This window comes from Colletotrichum fructicola (genome assembly GCF_000319635.2).
Source record: "Colletotrichum fructicola Nara gc5 chromosome Unknown KSG_Nara_v1_contig09, whole genome shotgun sequence".
Taxonomy (NCBI): domain Eukaryota; kingdom Fungi; phylum Ascomycota; class Sordariomycetes; order Glomerellales; family Glomerellaceae; genus Colletotrichum; species Colletotrichum fructicola.
This window is the reverse complement of record NW_027094059.1, coordinates 2,681,897-2,703,067: the sequence shown is the minus strand read 5'-3', so window position 1 is coordinate 2,703,067 and position 21,171 is coordinate 2,681,897. Positions and strand designations below refer to the sequence as shown.

At 53.6% G+C, this 21,171-nt stretch overlaps 7 protein-coding genes across 7 annotated transcripts; 2 read left to right on the top strand and 5 right to left on the bottom strand.

Annotated features, from left to right (window-relative positions):
• Positions 1–2,298: 2,298 nt before the first annotated feature.
• FCY21 (Purine-cytosine permease FCY21) lies at positions 2,299–3,834 on the top strand (the record flags this gene model as incomplete). The annotated part of the gene is made up of 1 exon (XM_032026911.2): positions 2,299–3,834. One exon carries the CDS (start codon positions 2,299–2,301, stop codon positions 3,832–3,834), a length of 1,536 nt encoding a protein of 511 aa, XP_031876649.2.
• A 435-nt stretch (positions 3,835–4,269) lies between these two features.
• CGGC5_v015045 (putative dihydroxy-acid dehydratase) lies at positions 4,270–6,161 on the bottom strand (the record flags this gene model as incomplete). Its single annotated transcript, XM_032026912.1, has 2 exons — positions 4,270–5,931; positions 5,985–6,161. The coding sequence occupies 2 exons, from the start codon at positions 6,159–6,161 to the stop codon at positions 4,270–4,272; spliced, it is 1,839 nt and encodes a 612-aa protein (XP_031876648.1).
• Positions 6,162–6,838: 677 nt separating this feature from the next.
• Positions 6,839–9,326, bottom strand: eglD-5 (putative endo-beta-1,4-glucanase D; the record flags this gene model as incomplete). The annotated part of the gene is made up of 6 exons (XM_066153195.1): positions 6,839–7,757; positions 8,322–8,376; positions 8,432–8,565; positions 8,673–9,121; positions 9,185–9,243; positions 9,296–9,326. The coding sequence occupies 6 exons, from the start codon at positions 9,324–9,326 to the stop codon at positions 6,839–6,841; spliced, it is 1,647 nt and encodes a 548-aa protein (XP_066007462.1).
• A 977-nt stretch (positions 9,327–10,303) lies between these two features.
• CGGC5_v015043 (Calcium-transporting ATPase 2) lies at positions 10,304–14,076 on the bottom strand (the record flags this gene model as incomplete). Its single annotated transcript, XM_032026916.1, has 2 exons — positions 10,304–11,401; positions 11,458–14,076. The coding sequence occupies 2 exons, from the start codon at positions 14,074–14,076 to the stop codon at positions 10,304–10,306; spliced, it is 3,717 nt and encodes a 1,238-aa protein (XP_031876680.1).
• Positions 14,077–15,806: 1,730 nt separating this feature from the next.
• On the top strand, positions 15,807–16,052 carry sleL-1 (Cortical fragment-lytic enzyme; the record flags this gene model as incomplete). Its single annotated transcript, XM_032026918.1, has 1 exon — positions 15,807–16,052. The coding sequence occupies one exon, from the start codon at positions 15,807–15,809 to the stop codon at positions 16,050–16,052; it is 246 nt and encodes an 81-aa protein (XP_031876663.1).
• A 566-nt stretch (positions 16,053–16,618) lies between these two features.
• sol5-4 (Bifunctional solanapyrone synthase) lies at positions 16,619–18,307 on the bottom strand (the record flags this gene model as incomplete). Its single annotated transcript, XM_032026919.1, has 5 exons — positions 16,619–16,893; positions 16,939–17,147; positions 17,206–17,633; positions 17,692–18,162; positions 18,215–18,307. The coding sequence occupies 5 exons, from the start codon at positions 18,305–18,307 to the stop codon at positions 16,619–16,621; spliced, it is 1,476 nt and encodes a 491-aa protein (XP_031876653.1).
• An 803-nt stretch (positions 18,308–19,110) lies between these two features.
• Positions 19,111–20,297, bottom strand: sirQ-3 (Short chain dehydrogenase sirQ; the record flags this gene model as incomplete). The annotated part of the gene is made up of 4 exons (XM_066153194.1): positions 19,111–19,545; positions 19,767–19,937; positions 20,005–20,135; positions 20,201–20,297. The coding sequence occupies 4 exons, from the start codon at positions 20,295–20,297 to the stop codon at positions 19,111–19,113; spliced, it is 834 nt and encodes a 277-aa protein (XP_066007470.1).
• Positions 20,298–21,171: the final 874 nt, after the last annotated feature.

Sequence of the window (21,171 nt, the reverse complement as noted above, 5' to 3'; positions counted from 1 at the left end):
CTACAATCTCGTAGCAGTTTGCGCCCGCATCCCGCTATTTCATCCCACCGGCTGTATCCAGGTTAGGCCAAATTCCACCAAGAACGTGAAACACAGCATATTGAATGCCCGTGTTCGTCCAATCAGTGGCCTAATGTGTAACCTCCTGCTGTCATAGATCAGCTCGTGGAACTAAAGCACAGTTGCTCCCGGCGGGATGCCATGGCGGACTCTGGGCTTAGTGCTGCGCCGGCAGGCACTTACCGTTTCATTCGGACATTTTCTTTTTAGTCTCGCCGAACTGCCACTTTGAGGCTTCGACCTAATCTGATGTTTATGAATAGAAGTAGGGCTGGGTTGTGTACATTTTGTTGTCGCTGAACGGTGGTTCAACCGAAGATGGGACAAACACATCTCTTGATCTGATGAAGACTTTGGCTTTTCGGATAGATGATGATCACAGAATTACAGTAGTCACTGACATAGAGACGGTGAAGACAGCGACAACGATAGCAACAACAACGACGACAGCGACGACAGCGATGACAGCGACGACAGCGACGACAGCGACGACAGCGACGACAGCAACAACGAGAACAATGAGGACGATGGTGATGGTGATAATGACAATGGGGATAAGCAAAATACGGATAATCAGGGTCCAACGAAAGTGGACATTGTATTTCATATGGTCCGCCGAGAATGCTGGCACTCTCAACTGAATCTAATGTGGTAGGTCTTCATGAATTGACCACTCGAAATATGTGGTATTACATCGCATGATAATGTTATTCGACGAGAAAAGTCACGATCTGGACGATCGGCGCTTCTTGCCAGTTGTAGTCGATACTTATAACGCTTACGTCCATGAATTAAATTTTCAAAGGTTGCATCCTTCTTTGCTCACGACCTGTCAGCGATGTGTCAAGTCAGAAAGTTTGATTGACGACAAGTCAAGCATCCGAATGAAAACATGCACCGTCTACCAGAGGCGCATAACAAGCGCGGCTTCGGTCCCTTCTGCCCCGAGATATTGGAAGTTGAGCATCTCCACCACTGTTGATTACCCCGCGGAGACCTTCCCCACGAACAAGTCACCGTGCCTAGACCCAGAGCTCCCCAGCTCAACATAAGATCCAGATACGTCAGTAGATTGTGGATTGAGACCCCGGGACGAGGAAGAGAAAGGAATTAGGCAGACGACTCAGATCTTTACAAGAGCAGCCGCGGTGTCGGGGCCGAGATGGATGTTGGGTACTCCATCAAGGCACCTAAGAGACGAAAGGGTTGAAGAAGCAAGAAGTTGGAAGTCCATCATTGTCCATGAAGGATAGGACGAGTCGAGAAAAAGAGCAGCCGCTTTGCTAGCAGTCTGCGTCGATGATTCGACAGCTCAAGCCCGGCAGACTCCAGCATTACGGAGCGGAGCAGCAGGCCTCCCGATATGATTGGCAGGACACGCCGCAAAAGTTCCGTGGTCTGGGCCAGCAAACTTGCCGAGATAGCCGAGATAAGACCCGGAAAGCCCCCACAACCGGCGTTGTCCGCGCGGCACCTCAAAGATAAGCGCACTTTTGTACACCGCGAATGACTTTGCTGAAGCTGTTGGGATCTCGGTCATCGGTGGACAAAGACGGCCATGTACGGTAACCCTCCCTTTCGCCCCGTGTCATTCGTTGGTAAATTCTCCGATTTGCATGGCTGGCTACACAATCTGCAACGCGACTGGGGATGGCAAGGGTATTCCGAGAGCTCGCGTTCAAGTTGAAGGGTTGCTGATAGTGCCTCGTCGTCGAACATTTCTCGTTGTAATGCTGCATATCCGAGGTAAATGTTCCGTGAGGAATCGTGCCATTATGGTTCTCAAGATACACAGGACTACGGCACTCCTGAGCCTCACATAAATATGAGCCAACAAGACAACATTGAGAAATCAGAAATAGAAGAAGTCAACTCGATGCCGCGACATCAACCGGCATCCCTAGCATGAACCACTCTAGGGTGGCGTGTAGTGCGCACGCGACAATCTGGAAGCCCGCAAATCACTTCCGCGTTAGGGCCTCCACCCGGGTAGGTGGGTAGCATCGAAGAGGAACCCACCGTGATAGGTAAAGGTGAAAAATTAAAAAAGGCGCGCCGGCAGGCCGCATTTCTAGAATAAGATGCCCCGTCTTGGCAGGCTTCCTACGCCAAGAGAGCTTGTGTCCCTTTGACTAGGTTCTACATACTTTCGTTCAACGTCCAACCCCCAATCGCGACTTACACCAAAGTCAACGCCGAGCCCGACTAAACTCGGTCCCGACGACGGCCGCTGCTGCGATGGATCGCTACGACGAGAAAGGCACGGGCGAGAAGACGTCGTCGCCCCAGCGCTCCCTGGAGGCCGGCAGCGACGACTCTCCGAGGGAGACCGGTATCCTGGCCACTCTGCGCCGGTTCGAAGGCAGAATGGACAGAGCTTTGGGCGTCGAGTCGCACGCCATCGATCGCAAGACGGAGGCCGACAAGCGTCCCGTCAAGTGGCATGAGGAGCTGACCATGGCCCTCCTCTGGGCATCTGGTACGATGGGTATCAGCTGCTTTGCGACAGGTTTTCTTGGATGGGAGTTCGGCCTTGACCTGAAGCGGGCGATTCCCATCTTCATCTTTGGCTCCATCCTCGGCGGCGCCGTATCCGGATACTGTGCCACATTCGGCGCGGCGACGGGTCTTCGTCAGATTTCGGTCTCGCGGTACAGCTTTGGCTGGTGGCCGAACAAGCTCATCGCATTTTTGAATGGTCTCGAGCAGCTCGGTTGGGCCTCTGTCGCATCCATCAGTGGCGGATTGGCGCTGACTGCAGTCGCCGATGGCCGCATCTCCCTGGTCGTCGGCGTTGTCATCATCGCCGTTGTGTCTCTCCTGGTCAGCTTCCTCGGTCTGCGCTACATCCTGATCTATGAGCGTTACGCATGGCTCATCTACCTCATCATCTTTATCATTATCTTCAGCATGGTTGGTCCGTATGCCGACGATGCCACCCCGGCCCAGGTCACAGGCGCCGACCTCTCCGCCAGCGCTCTCTCGCTTCTCGCGGTCGTCTACGGAAGCTCCGCATCGTGGGCGACTATGGTCTCCGACTACTACGTCCAATACCCGACCAACGTTTCCAGGCTCAAGGTGTTCACCCTCACGACGCTAGGCATCGCTATCCCGACGTCCATCGGTATGACCGCCGGTGCTGTGGTCGCCAGCTCTCTGAACAACCAGACAGCCTGGAAAGACGCCTACGAAAACGAAGGCCTTGGCTTCCTGATCCGCGACATGCTGCACCCGCGCGGCTTCGCCAAGTTCCTCCTCGTCATCTTCTCCTTCAGCGGCATCAACACCAACATCATCTCCCTCTACTCCGCCGCCATCTCCTTCCAGCAAATGGCCCGCCCCCTCGCCAAAATCCCCCGGTTCCTCTGGACTTTCCTCTGCTTCGCCGTTGTCGTTGGACTGGCCGTCGGCGGCCGCAGCCAGTTGAACACCTACCTGCAAAACTTCCTCAGCCTGCTGGGCTACTGGTGCACAAGCTACTTCGTGATCTTGCTGATGGAACACACCATCTTCCGACGTGGAGACTTTGCCAATTACGACCTCGAAGGTTGGAACGACCCGAGCCGCTTGCCTCTTGGCATCGGGGCTAGCGTTGCCTTCCTGGTCGGCGTGGTCGCGTGGTGCATGGGCATGGTTGAGACCTGGTTCGTGGGGCCTCTTGGCGGGCTGATTGGCGAATCTGGGGGTGACATTGCCAACGAGCTGACTCTCGTGGTGTCTGCTTTGGCATATTTGCCGGCTCGTTACCTGGAGTTGAAGTATTTCGGCCGTTAGGAGGTTACTTTCCGCAACTGAGCAACATCGGCAACACAGTTAGTTGCCTGAGGGCTCTCTTTCACCAGCTTCGCCTTCCGTGTGTATGATTCTTTCCCGCAAATACAAGATAATTGAATTCGGATTTCCGCGACACGGACTAGCATCACTCTTCAGAGTTCATCTGCACTTGGGTGTGCCGGTGGCATCGTGTTACCCCTCCTTGTGGGGGACTTCGTGGGGGTCAAATCTCGGGAAGAAGTCCGTGACGGATCCATGGCTGCAGGAGTGACGACCCAACAGCTACCTTTCCCCCGGCATTTCCGGATAGGCGGCTCCAACGATTATGAGGCAAAATCGAGGAATTCACAGAAAAGGGGCCAGCTGATACAGATGCCTATCGTATCACTTTCACTGCTCATATCATTACAATCTACCCCAGGTATCTTAGCTATCCTAGAACAAGTCCGTGACTGCACCATCTGAGGCGCTAGCCACCAGCTTCGCGTACTTGGCGAGAGTGCCTCTCGTCACGGGAGGCCTGGGCGGCTTCCACAAACGCAGTCTCTCCTTGATATCCTCATCTCCCACGTTCATGCTAATGGTACAAGTCTCGGCGTCGATGCTGATCATGTCTCCGTCCTTGATGGCGGCAATAGGTCCGCCCACCGCCGCCTCAGGGACAATGTGTCCCACGATGAATCCGTGGGAAGCGCCAGAATACCTTCCATCCGTGATCAGGGCGACGTTCTTGAGGTTGGCACCGATCAACGTCGCAGACGCCTTCAGCTGTTCCGGCATACCAGGCCCGCCCTTAGGGCCTTCGTAGCGGACAACGAGGACGATGTTCCTGTCGCGGGGGATGTTGCCGGCGTTGAGCTCCGTGACGAGCTCGGATTCCTTGTTGAAGCAGCGCGCCTCACCTTCGAAGCGCAGACCCTCCTTCCCAGTGATCTTGGCTACTGCGCCGCCGGGGGCGATGTTACCGTGCAGCACGACGAGATGGCCGGCGGGCTTGATGGGGTTGGAGAGGGGTCTGATGATGTCCTGTTGAGGGGGTAGAGATGGCCAGTCGGCGACGTTCTCCTCGAGCGTCTTGCCGGTGACTGTGAGAGTCTTTCCGTTGAGCAGGCCTCCGGCGATGAGGAGCTTGGTGACTGATGGGACGCCGCCGATGTGGAAAAGGTCTTCGATGACGTACTTGCCGCTGGGCTTCAGGTTGGCGATGAAGGGGGTCTTTCGAGAGACGCGCTGGAAGTCTTCGAGGTCGAGGGGGACTTCGGCTGCTCTGGCCATGGCGAGAGTGTGCAGGACGGAGTTGGTGGATCCTCCCAAGGCCATCGTAATGACGAGTGCGTTCTCGAAGGACTCCTTGGTGAGAATATCCCTAGGCCGGATGTTGCGGCGCAAGCAGACCTCAATGGCATCGGCAACCTTTTCCGCCTCCCTCATCTTGGTTGGAGACGCTGCGGGAGTACTTGACGAGCCCGTGACGGATAGACCAAGAGTCTCGATGATGGTGGCCAGACTGTTCGCGGTGTACATGCCACCGCAAGCACCGGGACCAGGAACGGCGCCCTTCTCAATGGATGACAGAATCTCCTCGGGCGTGACATTCTTGTCATCGGACCAGGAGCCAAGCGTACCGAACAGGTAAGCACCCTGAGCTTCGTAGCAAGTGACAATGTCGATAGGCTTCTTCAACACCTCGCAGTAGCCTCCAGCAACAGTGCCACCGTAGACGATGACTGATGGGCGGTTGTGTCTGGCGACTGCCATGACGCAGCCTGGCATGTTCTTGTCGCATCCGGGAATGGCGACAGTGGCGTCGTGAGCTTGTGCGCAAGTGATCGTTTCGATGTTGTCCGCGATGAGCTCTCGCGACTGCAGGGAGAACCTCATGCCCTCGTTGCCCTGGGCGATACCGTCGGAGACTCCCAGCGTGCTGTACTGCCAGGCGATGTAGCCCTTCTTCTTGATAGCCTCCTTGACGGTCTTTCCCAGGTCCAGGAGATGCATGTTGCATGGGTTACCCTCCCACCATACTGAAGCAATGCCAATTTGGGGGGCCCTTTGCATCATCTCCTCGTTGGGAACACCAGCAGCGTAAAGCATAGCCTGTTGAACATGTTAGTCTACATCCTGTGAAGGGATATTTTGACACTTCTTACCTTGGCACCAGGAAAATCATGCTCGCGAGTGAGGAAGGTTGAATACTTGTTGAGAACTGGCTCTCCATTTTCCCAAGTGGCGTCATTCGGGGCAATGGGGAAGTCGACGTATCTCGGCTCATGTTGCCCCTGTTCCTCGCCAGCGGCGGGATGGACCGCACTGAAATTCGAGACCATCCTGTATCCTTTAGAAGTCTTGGCAAAGTTAAGAAACGATGGAATGAAGCCAAAGAAAAGTGCACCGAACTCGGAGAACAATCGGGGCCGACGATGTTTTTATAAAAACACACGTAAATTCACTGCACCGGCCCCAGACCCCATTCACCTGCTAACACAAGTCCACAGTGAACACGGGGGTGCGGGGTAGAAACCAACCGAGCTTCTCACGATACCCAGAGTCTCCAATCACATAACAGTGAATACCGGTTCGTGAGGAGAAAACTGGGAATTTTTAATGGAGCCGCGCGACGGGATGACTGACGACTAATCGAAATAGGCCGGATGCGATTTGTTGGCGCGGTGCCGGTGGAGCAAGCCCATTGCTGACGAGTCTTGTGTTGGGGGAGAACCCCGCAGCAGACCCGGGGAACAGTCCGGCACGACTTGCGGGTTCTGGATCCCGAAGAACGGACTTTTGCCGAGTGTTTGGAGGCTTCACGGGGAACGTGGGGGAGTGAATAGACATTGCGAGAACGTGGGGTAGTGAGTTGATGCGGCTGGATTCACGGGCTTTGAAATCCGACGGATTTGATTTGATGAATGCGAGCTGCCCTTTGCCCAAGAGCTAGGATCTCATTTGATCTTATTTTCATCATGTTCTTCCGTACGTGGATATCTTGATAACAATGCGTCTATCATACCGTCTTCTTAGTGATGGGAATGTACCTCATCCACGGATTCTCTTCCCTAAATCCCAACATGGCCTGAATTTTCCTGTTCGACATCGGCGCCTCACGCTCTCCCATCTCCCGCGTGAATGGAGTCGACGGGCTCACGCGGCTCAAGAACGCGGTCGTGTTCTCCGTATTCGTGATCTCATCGTTCGTGGCATTAAACACTTGCCAGCCCAACCCGTTCCTCTCAAGTCCGAGATGACACATCTGACCGAGGTCTCTCGCGTCTATGTAAGACCATCCGTGGACATCCCAGGCCTCTGGCTGGTTGATGTACCCAGAAAAGCTCTCGGCGTACTTCTCAGGCTCAATGACAGCACCAATGCGAAGACAGTAAATATCTACACCGAAGCGGCTTGCGAAGCTCCTGGCAATCGTCTCTCCCACGATCTTGGAAAGCGCGTAAGGGTCCGTGGGGTTGCAGTCGGTCTCTTCGTCGATGGGGAATGAAGTGAACTGGCGCCGCTCCTCGGCAAAGGTGACACCGTAGACACAGACACTGCTCGCCAGGATGACCTTCTTAATGCCCAATTTGCACGCTGCCTCGACGACGTTGTGGATGCTGTTGACGTTTGTCTTGAAGATCTCATTATCTGGAGCGAGAAGCGGGCGTGCGTAACCGGCGAAGTGGATGACGGCGTCAGGGATTGAGGACTTCTCGAGAGGCTGGGTGAGTCGGATTTGAGTGTGAAGCGCGCTGTAGACCTGACCGGCGTCGCTCACGTCGCATCTCATCGTGTGGACGGCAGGGTTGTCGAGAGGGACGATGTCGAGGTTGATCACCTCGTGACCGTAGCGGAGGAGTTCCTGAATCACCCAGCGGCCCGCGACGCCGGAGCCACCGGTGAAGACAACGCGTTTGCCCATGGTGGTGTTGACGCTTGAACACAACGAGATAGCTCTTTGTTGGCTACTGGTTATCGGCCTTCAAAGCGCAGAGGATAAACAAAGGTGTCTGAGGCTCCCTTGCATTCCTCGTGGGCCTTACGCGAGAATATCACTTCTTTTGAGAGGAGACTGTTGCTCTGTGAGACCCGAAGTTGCACCGAGTCAAGCGGTCCCTGCCAGATGATCCCCTCCCCCACTCTGTAGGGCTTTCCCCGCACGGCATTGAAGGGTTCAGGGGTCGTATTAAGTACGGTCATCACTCAAGAGACGCCTAGCCAATCAGGCAGGTCCTAACATCTTGGACTGCGTCTTTGGTGGGTGGCATGAAATGAACATGATCAACATTCTGATTCATAAAGCCAATGTTCTTGTGTATTCAAGGCATCAGGCTTGTGTATTTGCCTCCCACCAGCGCTCTCGAACATGACGATGAGTGGGTCTCCAAAGCATTGATCAAAGACTCGCAGAGCCACGAGTCTTGTTCCGCGTTCTTCTCGAAATACATGCTATAATTGCCTAAACTGTATTGTGTTTTCAGGAACGCATGACCACAAACCTTAGGCACATTGATAGTAGTAAGGTACCGACACTCCCTGGCAGGTTGATCCAGACTAACAAGCAGATGTCAGCAGCTTTTTCATCAAAATTGGAAGGGACCAAACTTACCGCGCAAGTAGTACATCCGGTCCATCCTTGCCCACCACACTGCCCGTACTTGGCAACCGTACACGACGGCGGACTTCCGGTACCAGGCGAAGTCCCAGCGCCACCACCGCCTGTGACCGGAATCGCCGTCCCAACTGGGCCCTTGCTAGCATCGCAAGTCGAGGCACATCCACTGCCACAACCGGAGCCTGCCGCCTTCGTCGTTCCAATCGAAGCCACCGAACCTCCCGGTACGACATACCCAGACAGCTTGCTGTGAATATTCACCAGAATACCGGGATCACTCGCCTTGTACGCTCCAGGAAAGCTGACGGTCGAAGGTTTGGCCGTGCCAGTACCTCCAGAGATCGAGATCTGATAGCATGTCATGTAGAATTGTGCACCGCCAGAAGACCCGGCAGTGTGTAAGGCAATGACCTCGGCTCGTAGGAGATAGTCGCCGTCGGCGAGGTCCTTGCTGATGGGCACGTCCATCTTGCCGCAGCAGGCGTTGAGGTCTTTGACGCCCCAGTTGTCATCGTCGCCGGAGCCCGCGCCGGACTTGGCGGACCAGCCGTCTTCGAATATCTTGAACCAGGCTGAGGACCCGTCGGCAGAGGCGGCGTTATCGACTTTGCTGAGGTAGACGATTACGGGGCCGTAGTGGGAGCCGCCGATCGCTTCGTTCTTGCAGTTTCGGTCGCCGGGTTGCTAGATCAGATGCCGGATCAGTCTCGCACTATGAGAAAACTCAAGTAAGAGGGGCTTTCATACCGCGTGCATCTCAATAGTTACTGTGCCGCCGGCCTTGACAGGGCATTTGGCACCGACGCCTTGCGTTCCACCGACGTTACACCGGATGTCAGACCCAGCGACGTTGGTTACTGGCGAATTGCTCGGAGGTACTCTGGCGCATTGCGATCCGTGAACAAGAGTTAGTCAAGCAGGTCTATGATACTTGAAGTGAGATGTGGACTTATCATGTCAGCTCCATCGACCCATAGTTGTTGAAAGATGGAATGTCCCACAGCGCCTTGCGCAAGAAGCGCCGTTGCCACAATAGCGATCGACTTCATGATGATTAACTAAGCCAACTTGTTGGGACTACTTTGCAATTACTCTGATCGTCTTCCTTTGCCCAGAGGGACATCCAACCAGCAGACGTTGGGCCTTTGCTTTCTTATACGCATTTCGGGTATGGCTACCACGCAGTCAACGTATCACTGCATTCCTTGCGTATGGGGCTTGAGTGGCAATCTCTCGGAGTGAGGAGCAAGCCGTCCATTTCAGCTTTGCCTTATGAATTTTGGGTCCTTCTGTATCAGAATGTAGGGTTACAGCGGGCAGACGTTCCCGGCAGCCATCACGGCATAACTCTCGACAGATTTTGGGAACCGTCAAATGTTAGCTTTTAGATTGGGAGAGAAAATACGGTACACTAATATAGTTAGTGAATGTGTCCTTTTCTGGTTGAGAAGCCTTGGCAATATGTCCGGTTGAAATAGCCTGTAGACCGGCAGAAGTCGCCGGCGAGGTAAGTTCCGGATGGAACCAAAGCGATGGGTACCGGCAGATATTGGTTTTCTGGGCAGAGGGCTAATAGTACTGCGTTGAAACAAGTCACCTGCTACCTAAACTTGCGACGACTATCAAATGTCCCGATTTGTGGTTCAGCACGACGAGCATCGAGAAATAAAGCAACCCATGAATTCATTAAATCTATCCAACATGATGTGACGTTGTAAGCATTAAGACATAATCTCTGCCAAGGCCTGATTCCCGACATGTTATTACATGATAAGTTTGCGTAGATATGCGTCATCACGCGTGAGCGTGTCTCACGCGAAAAGCAAACATCCTACCAACACCGTAAAGAACAACATCGCCCCATGATTAATTGGAGTGGGGACGTTGCAAATATCTCAAGATCTCGGGATCTTGACTCGGAGGGCACTTCTTGCCATCAATCCCGATGGACGTAAGCAAGATCGGGTCCTCTTTGGGAGTCCCAGGGTGGACTTCAAGGCCATAGGATAGCTCCACCTTGGCATACCGCGCGTTCTCGATGAGCTGCGGGACATCGATCTCGTTGTCGCCCGTTCCAGCCCGGGCCGCGCGCGCCAAGGCCTCTCTTTGAGCGGCAGGGATGCTGGAAACACGACCGGCGAGTCCGCCGCCGGGCGGTGGTGTCGTGCTACCCCATTCATAGTTCATTGGCCGCAGGAGCGCGGCGCCGGTCTGCAGGACCCAACTCTCCATCGCTCCCAAGTCTTCCGCTTCCTCTTCCGCCTTCTTCCGCCATCTGGATGGCAGGAGCTTGGACATGCCGTAGAGAGTGCCCATGAAGGCTCTTTTGATCATCTGGAAGAAAGCATACACCCACTCATCAGGGATCTGGCGGATAATTGCTCCGAGGGGGATGACCAGTACGCCGAACAGCATGGACCAACCCCATTGCGGGCCGTCGAGAGGGCGGGTGTCGAAGGCCTGACCACCCTTCCAGATGATGATCATCTGACCTGCGAGAGTGGCGCACTGGACGCCTATGAACCATGGGTTGCGGAGGACGCCTTGGTACCAGATATTAAGTCGGTTGTCGACACGACGGCAGTTGTGCTGGTTGAAGAACTGCATGAACACGTAGATGTTGAAGACCATTGTTTGGAAGGACCGCACTTGGTTTTGGTCGCTGGTGTCGATTCCCCAGAGAGACTCGCCGGCGTAGTGCAGCGTGAACATCACGGCGAGCTGGTAGACGGCCTGGCACAGAATCATCTTCCACATGGTGATGGTAACGATGGGCGCCTTGCGGGGCTCCGGGCGCTGCCGAACGAAGTCGTGCGAGGGATAGTCGGTGGCCAAGCCAAGCGACGCGAAGATATCCATGATGAGGTTGATCCAGAGAAGCTGAACGATGGTGAAAAGCGAGTCGCCAACGAGCTCTGAGACGACGGTGAGAGTACCGGCAGTGATGTTAATAGTGAATTGGAACTGTGCGCTTTGTTAGCAACGACCCTGTATCTTTCGCAGTATTTGGTGTCACTCACCTGCAGGAACTTCTTCACTGCGATGTTCACCGTTCGGCCCCAGATCAGAGCTTTGACGATGGACGCGAAGTTATCATCAAGCAGGATAATGGATGCAGCCTCCTTGGATACTTCCGTGCCTTGGATTCCCATAGCAAAGCCCACATCGGCCGCCTTGAGGGCCAACGCGTCGTTGGTTCCATCACCAGTGACGGCAACAGTCTCGCCCATTCCCTTCAGGTGTGTGACTAAAAGCAGCTTGTCTTCCGGGCTAGATCGAGCCAGAACCTGAAGGCGGGGGATGACCAAGTCCAATTGAGCAGGGGTCAGCTTTCGGAACGTCGGTCCGTCCATAGCCAGACCTCCCGGACTGTAGATCCCACACTCTTTCGCGATGGCTTTTGCTGTCAGAAAGTTGTCGCCGGTGACCATGCGGACGAAGACGCCTGCCTCTTGACACTGACGCACAGAGTCGGGAACTTCCGGTCGGAGAGGGTCGCGAATGCCAAACACTCCGACAAACGTCATATCGCTGAAGTGCTTCTCGAACTTGATTGAGTCGGGGTCATCGGGTTTCTCGAACGCTTCTGCGGCATACACGTCTTTGTAGGCGACGACAATGGGCCGCAGCATCTGCGAGGCGTAGTCTCGGATCGTAGAACGCATGTCTTCGCGGGCGTCGGCGGTGATGACTTGGACACCGAGTCCTGTCTTGGGGTTATTGAGGATGAAGGAGCACTGATCGAAGACCACCTCAGCCGCGCCCTTGACAAGCAGCCTGTACTTCCCTTCAGAGACCTTGGCCATGACCGCCATCCACTTGCGGGAGGCGTCGAAGGGGAACATGTCGGCGACCTCGTTGTTCGCGCGCTCTTCATTCAGAGGGCCCATGGCCAGGAAGTCACGGCCAAATCTAAGCAGGGCCGTCTCGGTGCTTGTGCCGACGAAGCCGGGATCTTTCGGGTCATCGCTCTCGAATGCGGTCGAGTTGAGGGAGACACTATTCTTCATCAAAGTTTTCACATCGTCGCTAAGCGAGTCCAGGAGCCCTCGAGGGTTGTCGTCACTGGCCCCAGAATCGCTCACAGCACCCTTATCAGCTTCGTCTGTCGTGGTTGACGGCACTTTTGCGATGTCACCAAAGCGCTCAGAGATGCCTATGCGGCCGGCAACGACAGTCATGTTGTTCTGGGTCAACGTTCCCGTCTTGTCAGAGCAGATACATGTCGCGTTGCCCATAATCTCACATGAACGAATGAGGCGAACAAGGTTCTTATCCTTCAGCATTCTGGTGGTGGCAAAGGCAAGGGCAAGCGTCACCGCAAGAGCAAGACCTTCCGGCACGGTGATCACGACAACAGTGACGGCAAGGATGAGCAGCTTGAAGAAGGTCTCAGCCTTTTCCGAGGAACTACCAGACATCGATCGAAGTTCCACCAGGAAGCGAATGAAGAGGATGAGGAAGAAGATGATGCCGGCGATAGCGCCAAAGGTGATGAGCTGCTTGGCGAGCTTACCCAACTTCTGCTGCAGCGGAGTTTCATCCACGTCCTCTCTCAGCGACATCAGAGTCCTACCGTAGGTCGAATTGGTGCCAACCGAGGTGACCAAGTACGCGCCGACGCCACCAGACACCGTCGTGCCGCTGAGAATAAATGGGTCAGTCGCCGATGATCTGTGAGCCTTCTTGTTGCGAATGTCACTCTCGCTAGGGACGTTCTTGTGCACCAGTTCCGACTCGCCAGAGATGGTCGACTCGTCGATCTGAATACCAGAGCCTTGGACCAGAACACCATCAACAGCGACAACATCACCGGTCTCTATGTGCATGATGTCACCCACCAGCACCTCGTATACCGATAGATTTTGTGTCTTTCCCGACCGGATGACCTTGACGTCTCGTTGTTCCTTTCTCTCGTTGAGCTTCGCGAACCTGTGGTTCTTCTGCCAGTCCGTAGCTGCACTGGCGAAGACGATGACAAAGATGGCGACGACCACAGTCACGCCATCGACCCATTGGATCTTGTTCTCGCTCTCCGCTGCATCGACCGACTCATAGATACCGAGGGCTAATGAAATCGTGGCCGATAGTGTGAGGAGGAACATGAGCTTGTCATTGAACGCGATCCATGCTAACCTCATGAATGATTTTTGCTTCCGCTTGGGTAGCCGGTTCTCGCCAAATATGCGTCTGCGGTCGGTGAATCCCTTCTCTTCATGTTGGCCGATGTCCAGATCGATCTTGAAACCATGTTCGTGCGTTGGAGCTGTCGGCAGGGGAGTGATTTCGGCAGATCGGTGTGCCTCGCCGGCGGCTACGGCCTCTTGAAAGGATATCGCTCCATCGAGATCGGTCTCGTCGACACTGAGGCCAGCGGCGAGATCTGTCCGGAGACCCGCGGCCAATCCAGGGAGACCTCCGAACGCGTGGAGAGCTGATAGGCTTCGGGCGGTGATCAGCTTATGCAGCTGCGTCGGCGTAAACGCAAACTTGTTGTTTTGGATGTTGGAATCATCGCGGAGGTCCAGCTCTTTCTCGTCGTCGCCCATTTGTTGTTTTGAAAAGTGGTGGTTGTACGAGCTTGACCCAGCTGGGCCGGAGTCCTGCTGTCGTGGTGCAGCAGTGATCTCGTCGGTCATTGTACGTGTGGCTGCCCAGAGAAATTCGAACCGGCCGTGGAGTGTCGGTGAAAGTCAAAACTGGCAAGAATTGACGACAAGAAAAGACAGAACAGCCTTAGAGCGGGACCCCCTCCCTCGAAGCCGGGGGTGCCATTTGGTAATATGTTCTGGTCATTCCATCGCCAAGGGAGCCAGAGCTGCAGGTTGGGGGAACACCAAGACGGATCTCAAGAGCCGCGTCATTGCATCTTGGCGAATCTCACTGCGGTGCCGAGAGAAGGTCCAAGGCTTCTCGGCACGCTATGGCGATGTGACTGGCTCGATTATGTACGGCTCTGGGGGCCGTATGGGTTGCACAAGCCTTATGGTCTGGGGACCGGTGGGGATGCTGAGAGGGACCGGACCCTCATTGAGGGCAAACAGTGAGACTCGGCGTTACGACATTCTTGTGGCACGTGGCCATCGGGCGTTCCGGTTGCGTTTGCCTCCATCATGTTGTTCCGGTCACGGGGCGAGGCGGAGATCCATGTTTCCAGAAAGTTTATCGCCTCCGTGGCCGTTCGCGGTGGTCGTCGGGGCCTCAAACGCCGTGTTTTCGGTGTCGGCGTGGCTGTGTTTTCCTCGGAGGATGAAGGAGCTGTGGATATCGCCAGGGGGGCAACTTTCTGCTCGTTCAAGCGCGAAGTGGGAAGCCTCAGTTTGGCCTTGGCGCGGTGCCGCGGCTAACCGGCAAGGAAGCCCCTTGGCGGGATCCGTCTCCAGAGACCTCGCTTCGACCCCTGACATCATTTGCTTCGGAGTTATTTATGTAACGAGGTGGCTATATCTGATGCCAAGCGGAGACGCACTGACTCGATCAGGAGCTGTGATCTGCAACATGCGACTGATTTTGTGCAGCATTTTGGCTGATCCCAATTGAGTGATGGGTCAACGGTCAACGATGAACCTACTTCAAAGACTTGAAGATGACCGCTGTCCTGGAGAGAACACGCGCAATTCCGGTTCGGTTTCTTGAGCCAACGGTCGGAGTTTTCAATGAAAGCCGGCTGCTGTTGATGCGCAGCAGTCACGGGCATGCCGACATCCTACCCTCAGCTTGGAGTGAAACTCATAGTCCCTCGCAGGTTTCAATAACCAACGCTTGATGCGAAGATGGCGCAGAGGTTCTAATCCGGGCTAATCCGTCCAAAGTAACGAAGAATTGTTGCAGAAATAAGGTTACCCTTGATGAGTAGGGTAGAAGGGGGCATCAGCAAGTCAACACTGAGTAACTAGGTATGCCGAGACTCCCCTATGCTGTCTCCGATCTTTCGCGTTGGTCATATCTACAAGCCGCGGCAGCCAAGTTGAAGAGACAGTCGGAGTGACAAAGCCATCGTCTTGTTAGACTCTGCTTTGAGTTGATGGAAGTGCGAGCATGCGAGTTGCTCGTTCTGCATATGGACTTTCGGCATGTCGGAACTACCCTCGTTACTATATTGTGATTGCGATCGAACAGCAAATGACGGGGTGCTTGTCAAATAAACTTTATCACCGCCTCCGTGTTGCAAGGCACTTGAGTCGTAACGCATTAATGGCCGCATTGCCGCGCCCGTCATCCGCCTGACACACCATCATGAACTCCCAAGAATATTTAAAGCCCATCGCCGCCTATGTCATGGTAGTTCATCTCATCTCCCTCAATTCTATCATTGAACCCACAGTCTAATCAACTACCCACCTAATTCACTCTTTCAACTACCGTCATAATGAAGACCTCTTCTATCGTCCTCTACGCCGTCGCTGCCCTCGCTGGTCTGTCCGAGGCCAAGCGTGGTTGCAGACACGACACGGCCAACCCCGGAATGGGCTGGTACTACATCGTCAGCGGAGACACCCTCAACGACATCGCGGCCGACTTCAGCACCACCGCTGCCCACCTCGCCGAGCTCAACGGCATTGCCAACCCCGACTCCATCCCCGCCGACAAGACCATTGTCGTCCCCTGCGCCTAAATCCATTTCCGGTGAACCCGAAATCGAATCGATTTGGATGAGGTCGGAAGTACATCTTTCAGCGTTGGGATGCATGGGATACTGGACGTAGGCCCGTGATGCTACTGGACAATATCACAGCCATCTATCGTCCAGATCCTATTCGTTGTAGAAGCATAATACCCTCTAAGAATACAACATTTCTACTCGTTACATGTCCTCCAAGACTGTTGGTGGCAAGGACACAGCCTGCGTTATGGAAGATGCCTATCGATGGCGATCACTACAAGTCAACCTTGCGAATTGCTTCGATTGGGTATCTCTGCGTCATCAAACTTGGCTTTCTTACAACGGCCATTCAACTGTTGTCATTAAAACAATATGCTAACTGTATGTCTCTACCGCGATCAGATTTAAAGAGTTCATGTTTAGATCAGCATGAGTACAGAAAGACGCTCGCAATCGCCTGCAGTTGCAAAAGGAACAACATTCTACGTTGGATTGTTACGGCCGCCCACCCCCTGTCCATAAATGAAGTATAATTCATGTTAATTGCGAAAGTAACACGAAGCATTTCGAAATTGTGACTAGTTGAGCTTGAATGAGCCACGACACAAGCCCTGAGACGTCATGATACCTCGCGGATCAACGGCTTTCTGAATCCTCTGAAGACGCAACTTGTTCGTCTCCCCATACCCCGAAAATGGATCTTGGTCATGCTTCGCATAGTTGATGTACAGCCATGGATGCAAAAGATTCATTTCAGATGCCCGCTGCTTGAATCGCGTCAGCCACCTGTCAGCGTAGGCATTCATCGCCTCGTCGTCTTCGCGATCTCGCCAGCCCAGAGTGAATAGAGCGACTGTCATTGTTAGGGCTGTTCCAGCGTTTTTAGAAGCGGACTTACTGTTCAATGGTTCGTCGGACTCAATCCCCAATGCGTTGCCGCCGCGTACTTTCATCGCCTTGATGGCATTGATGTGCAGCGCCTGGAGTACAATTGAAGACGCAAATCCCGGCGTATCCTTAACGGCCTCAGCCTCTTCCGCAAATATATCTTGTACCTGTTCATATAGCTCTCGAGATGGACGGAATGTGACGGTGGCGTACAATCGTCTTAGTCCGTGTCAGTTCGTGAAATCATTATCGAACTGTGGTTTGAACAATTACTTACCTCAGCACACGAAGGCCGACGTTCTCCAGCGCAAAATTACTCATCCAGTCTACCCGCACGGTGCTGGATTCAAACGGTATTTGGTTGAGGCTATCAAACACGGCGGGCTCGAGGATCGGCTCGTAATATGCTTGAGTGACGGACATTCGGAAACGACTCTCCGAAGAGTCCCAGAAGTATCGAGTCGAGTAACACATGGAGGTGTCGTTGGATTTCGTTGTGGTAAGATCGAAGACCACGTCGAGCAATGGCGCCATGTAGTTGGCATGAAAGGTCTTGTCTCCCGATAACAACTTTCCCTGAGGTACAAGTCGAGAACGGAAGTTTGTGACAATGCCGAAGTTGTTGCCGCCTCCCCGTAGCGCGAAGTACAAGTCTGGGTTCACCGTCTCGCTGGCGTTAACGATAGTGGAATTGGGCAGCACGACCTGAAGATGTTAGTATCAACACTGATTATCGAGACCATTCACTGCCTGTGTAACTGACCTGATACTCATAGACATTGTCCACTGCCAGTCCATACTGCGGGGACAGGTTCGAAATTCCTCCCCCCAGAGTGTAGCCGGGCACACCAACATCGGCAACTCGTCCCGCGATGCTTGACAATTCGTGCTGCTCCAACGCCGCGTACGCCTCTCCCAAAACCAATCCGGGGCCTAGATTGGCCCAGGATCTGTCATCTGCCAGCTCAATATGATCCATTCGGTTCAAGTCGATCGTTACCCCGCCAACCGAGTTGGAGGCGTCAACATTTGTCGAATGGCCGCCTCCCTTGACGGCGAACCGACACCAGTTGTCGACAATAATCTCAAGGGCCCTTGCGACATCACTGGCAGATGTGGGCTCCATGCGACAAGCTGGAACGACTTCTTGCTGCTTCGCGTCCCAGACTGAGAAGTCGGGGTCATTTCCTCCCATGTGGACCGCCGAACCAAACTCCAAGCTCAATTGGCGACACTGTTGCAAGGTTATTTTCCTTGGTAATTGCACTAAAATTAGAATCACTTACTGCTTGCTCACAGCTGGAACTGGAAAGACTGATTTCATTGTTCCTATGAATCTGGTGAGACAGAAAGGCGGGCAAGAAAGAATTGCCCAGCATGGCTACAGTATGTCCTCAAATACGAGGCGCAGGAAAAGATAAGATGCTGGTGTGGCCTGTGGAGATTTGGGGTAAAGAAAACGAATGTTGTTATTTATGTGCGCGACCTCCAGCATCGATTGCAACCTGATTTCATAAGCGCCGTTAAGCTAGAAGACGGGCATCTGTCGGTCTAGAGTCCGCTATCTTTTACCTTGCTCGACTGCAGATGATGCCAACCAAAATACTTGTTGTTACGTGGGCAGGGCAATTGAACTATCGTAAGGTCTCTCTAAGGGAATCAGCACATCTGGGCACCTGTCTCAGCGGCAAATGCATTCACTGACGTCAATCTTATCGGGTTGAGGTACCCTGACAGCCACACGCCGGGGATCCACTGTCAGCTGGGTTCGTATCTAACTCCGAGATCTCCATGGCGGAAGCATCCGGCCCCGCATGTCAGCATGCTACAGATGATCACCCTGCACTACTCCCATCTCACTGCGAACTGTATCAACTTCCCCTGGATGATCAGCTCAAGTCATTGAAAGAGCATGCCGGCCTGTTCAGCGGAGGAGAACGGTTCAAAAAGCCAAATTTCCATGTGGGGCTGTTGCGAGCGCCCCTTGCTTCACTGGCTGTAGCCAGTAAAAAGGAAAACAGCATCATTCACTTGGCGGTTGGGAGATTTCTTTGGGATGCCGTCAGTGAACCCAAAAGTCCGAGTATTTGGTCATGGACCTGTTTTCCTTTCTTTCTACACAACCTTCTAGGCATCCCCCGCTATCTGAACAGAGGCCTACGAACCAGTAGACTTCACAACTTCAATTGCCTCGACCATCAGGCAAGAAATTCGCCTCTTGAAGACGACCAAAAGCCAAAGTATAGCCTTTTCCAGGCTCCAATGTCTCACAAAACTCGATCTCTCGAGACGCCGTGAGATCATAGTCAATTCGGATGGGCGTGGCCAGGGTGGTCACGAGTATGTCCCATTGGACATCATCCATGGCATTCGGTTGAAGACCATGTGCTGCAACCCAGACTGGCCATGAGTCCTTCTGAGCCATCAACCAGTCAATACCATAGGCCTGGCCTGTGGCCTGCTCTTGCGGCCCAACCCCTTCAAGACCAAAGTAGTTGCACACCAACGGCCATTTCATCTGCCATGACACCGGCTCACCGTCTCCAACGTTGAAGGCGCGCCCATTGGTGTCTTCGGGGTGGAGGGAGACGTGAATATGAAAACGAGCAACTAGATCCTGAAAAGAATCAGTGTGCAGTGCGACCCAAGACTCTTGGCTCCCTGGGAACGGGCATATCGCCCGGTCGCCTTTGGCGGACCGATAGAAGGAAAGATATAATCCCAGCGACTGCGCAACATTCATGGCATTGAAGTGTGGGACAAAACAAGGCTATTGACAGGGCTTGTCAGTCGACCAGATCGATAGAAGGCGGCTAGGGATCTGTTTAGGAAACTTACTAGAAATGATGGCCTGATCTCGGCCCATTTCCACGAACTAGCTGCAGCATGTCTTGCCACCACATAGTGCTGCGCGTAGTAGAAGATCTTTGACGCATACGGCTCCGGTATGCGGGGCAGTGTTTCCTTCCATGGTGCGGGAGGCCATCCATGCCCGACCATGCCATAGCCCTGATGAAGGTACAGTCAGCAAAGGTCTGGTGCACTTTTGCGATCCATGGATGGGAATTGTCTCTACCTTGCCACCTGTCTGCAGGGAAACGAAATTGACGTTAGGGCAAAGGACATTGACAGCCATCAACGCGTTGTCAACGATTGCCGAGTTAAGCTCCACAAGATTCTCTGGAGTAGTGCCATGACCCGTGTAAGCTGCAAAATTGTTACTTTATGAAGAATACGACAGAGTTGCGAATGCTCGAATGATAAAATCACACCGACAAAGTAGACATGCGTGACGGCTGCAATGTCCGAAATGGTTCCGAGTCTCCGAAGAGTTGACTCGGCGTTGGTAAGATCCAGTCCGGTGCGCATTTTCAATCTTGAGTCTTCCGGCAACCTGGCTGTCGTTTTAGTCAAAGGTCATTTACACAAGCCAATGACTCGCCTAAACGTCTTGGTAGATGGGTAGTTGAGGCATTCGCGCATCAAGGCCCAACCGGACTAAGAGATGAGTCAAGAGCGTCAGCCGAAAACAGATTTACAACGTAGCCGGAAACACTTACAATGCCGGAAGCCCCGAATACTAAAGCAACATTGCCCTTGGTCTTTTTGAATTCCATCGTGGCTCGTTATTCGTCACTGCGGTAGTGTCGTGTCAACCCGAAGCTGTTCAATGTCATTAGGAATCATCCCCTTTTATAGATAGCATTCTTAGATGAGAAGGTGACCAACTGTAACGCCTCGACGATTATTGAAGTTTTCTCGAGCCTGCTACTATTACCGCCACACAAATGACTGCTTCCGTCTCGTATCTCTATGCCGGCATGGATGTTCGCTTTCGCTTTCGAGGCCCCTCAAGGATGCCGAAGCACTAACTTCCACACGTCAAACACTCCTAGCGCTCTGAGAGCTTACAAATGGCTCTTTTTGATCCGCCCGGCGGACGAATCTGCCACATCGCAACGAAGCATGCGCATATATATTGAGTGAGTGTTCTCTTTGGAGAACCTTGAAAGCTCTCAGCTTAGGGGGAATCACAACTGCATCAGGCACCAACCAGAGCCCAAGTAACCCATCCATCTTTGTCAAAAGACTTACACGAAATGTCAGTGCGAGCAGTCTGTTTGAGCTTTGGATGTTCCTAATGATGTCTTCCAGCAGTGTTGGAGGGTTACGGAAAGGGTGCTATTCGGCGTGTCTACTTTGGCGAAACCTTCTTCGATGAGCGCATACTTGTCTGCGACCA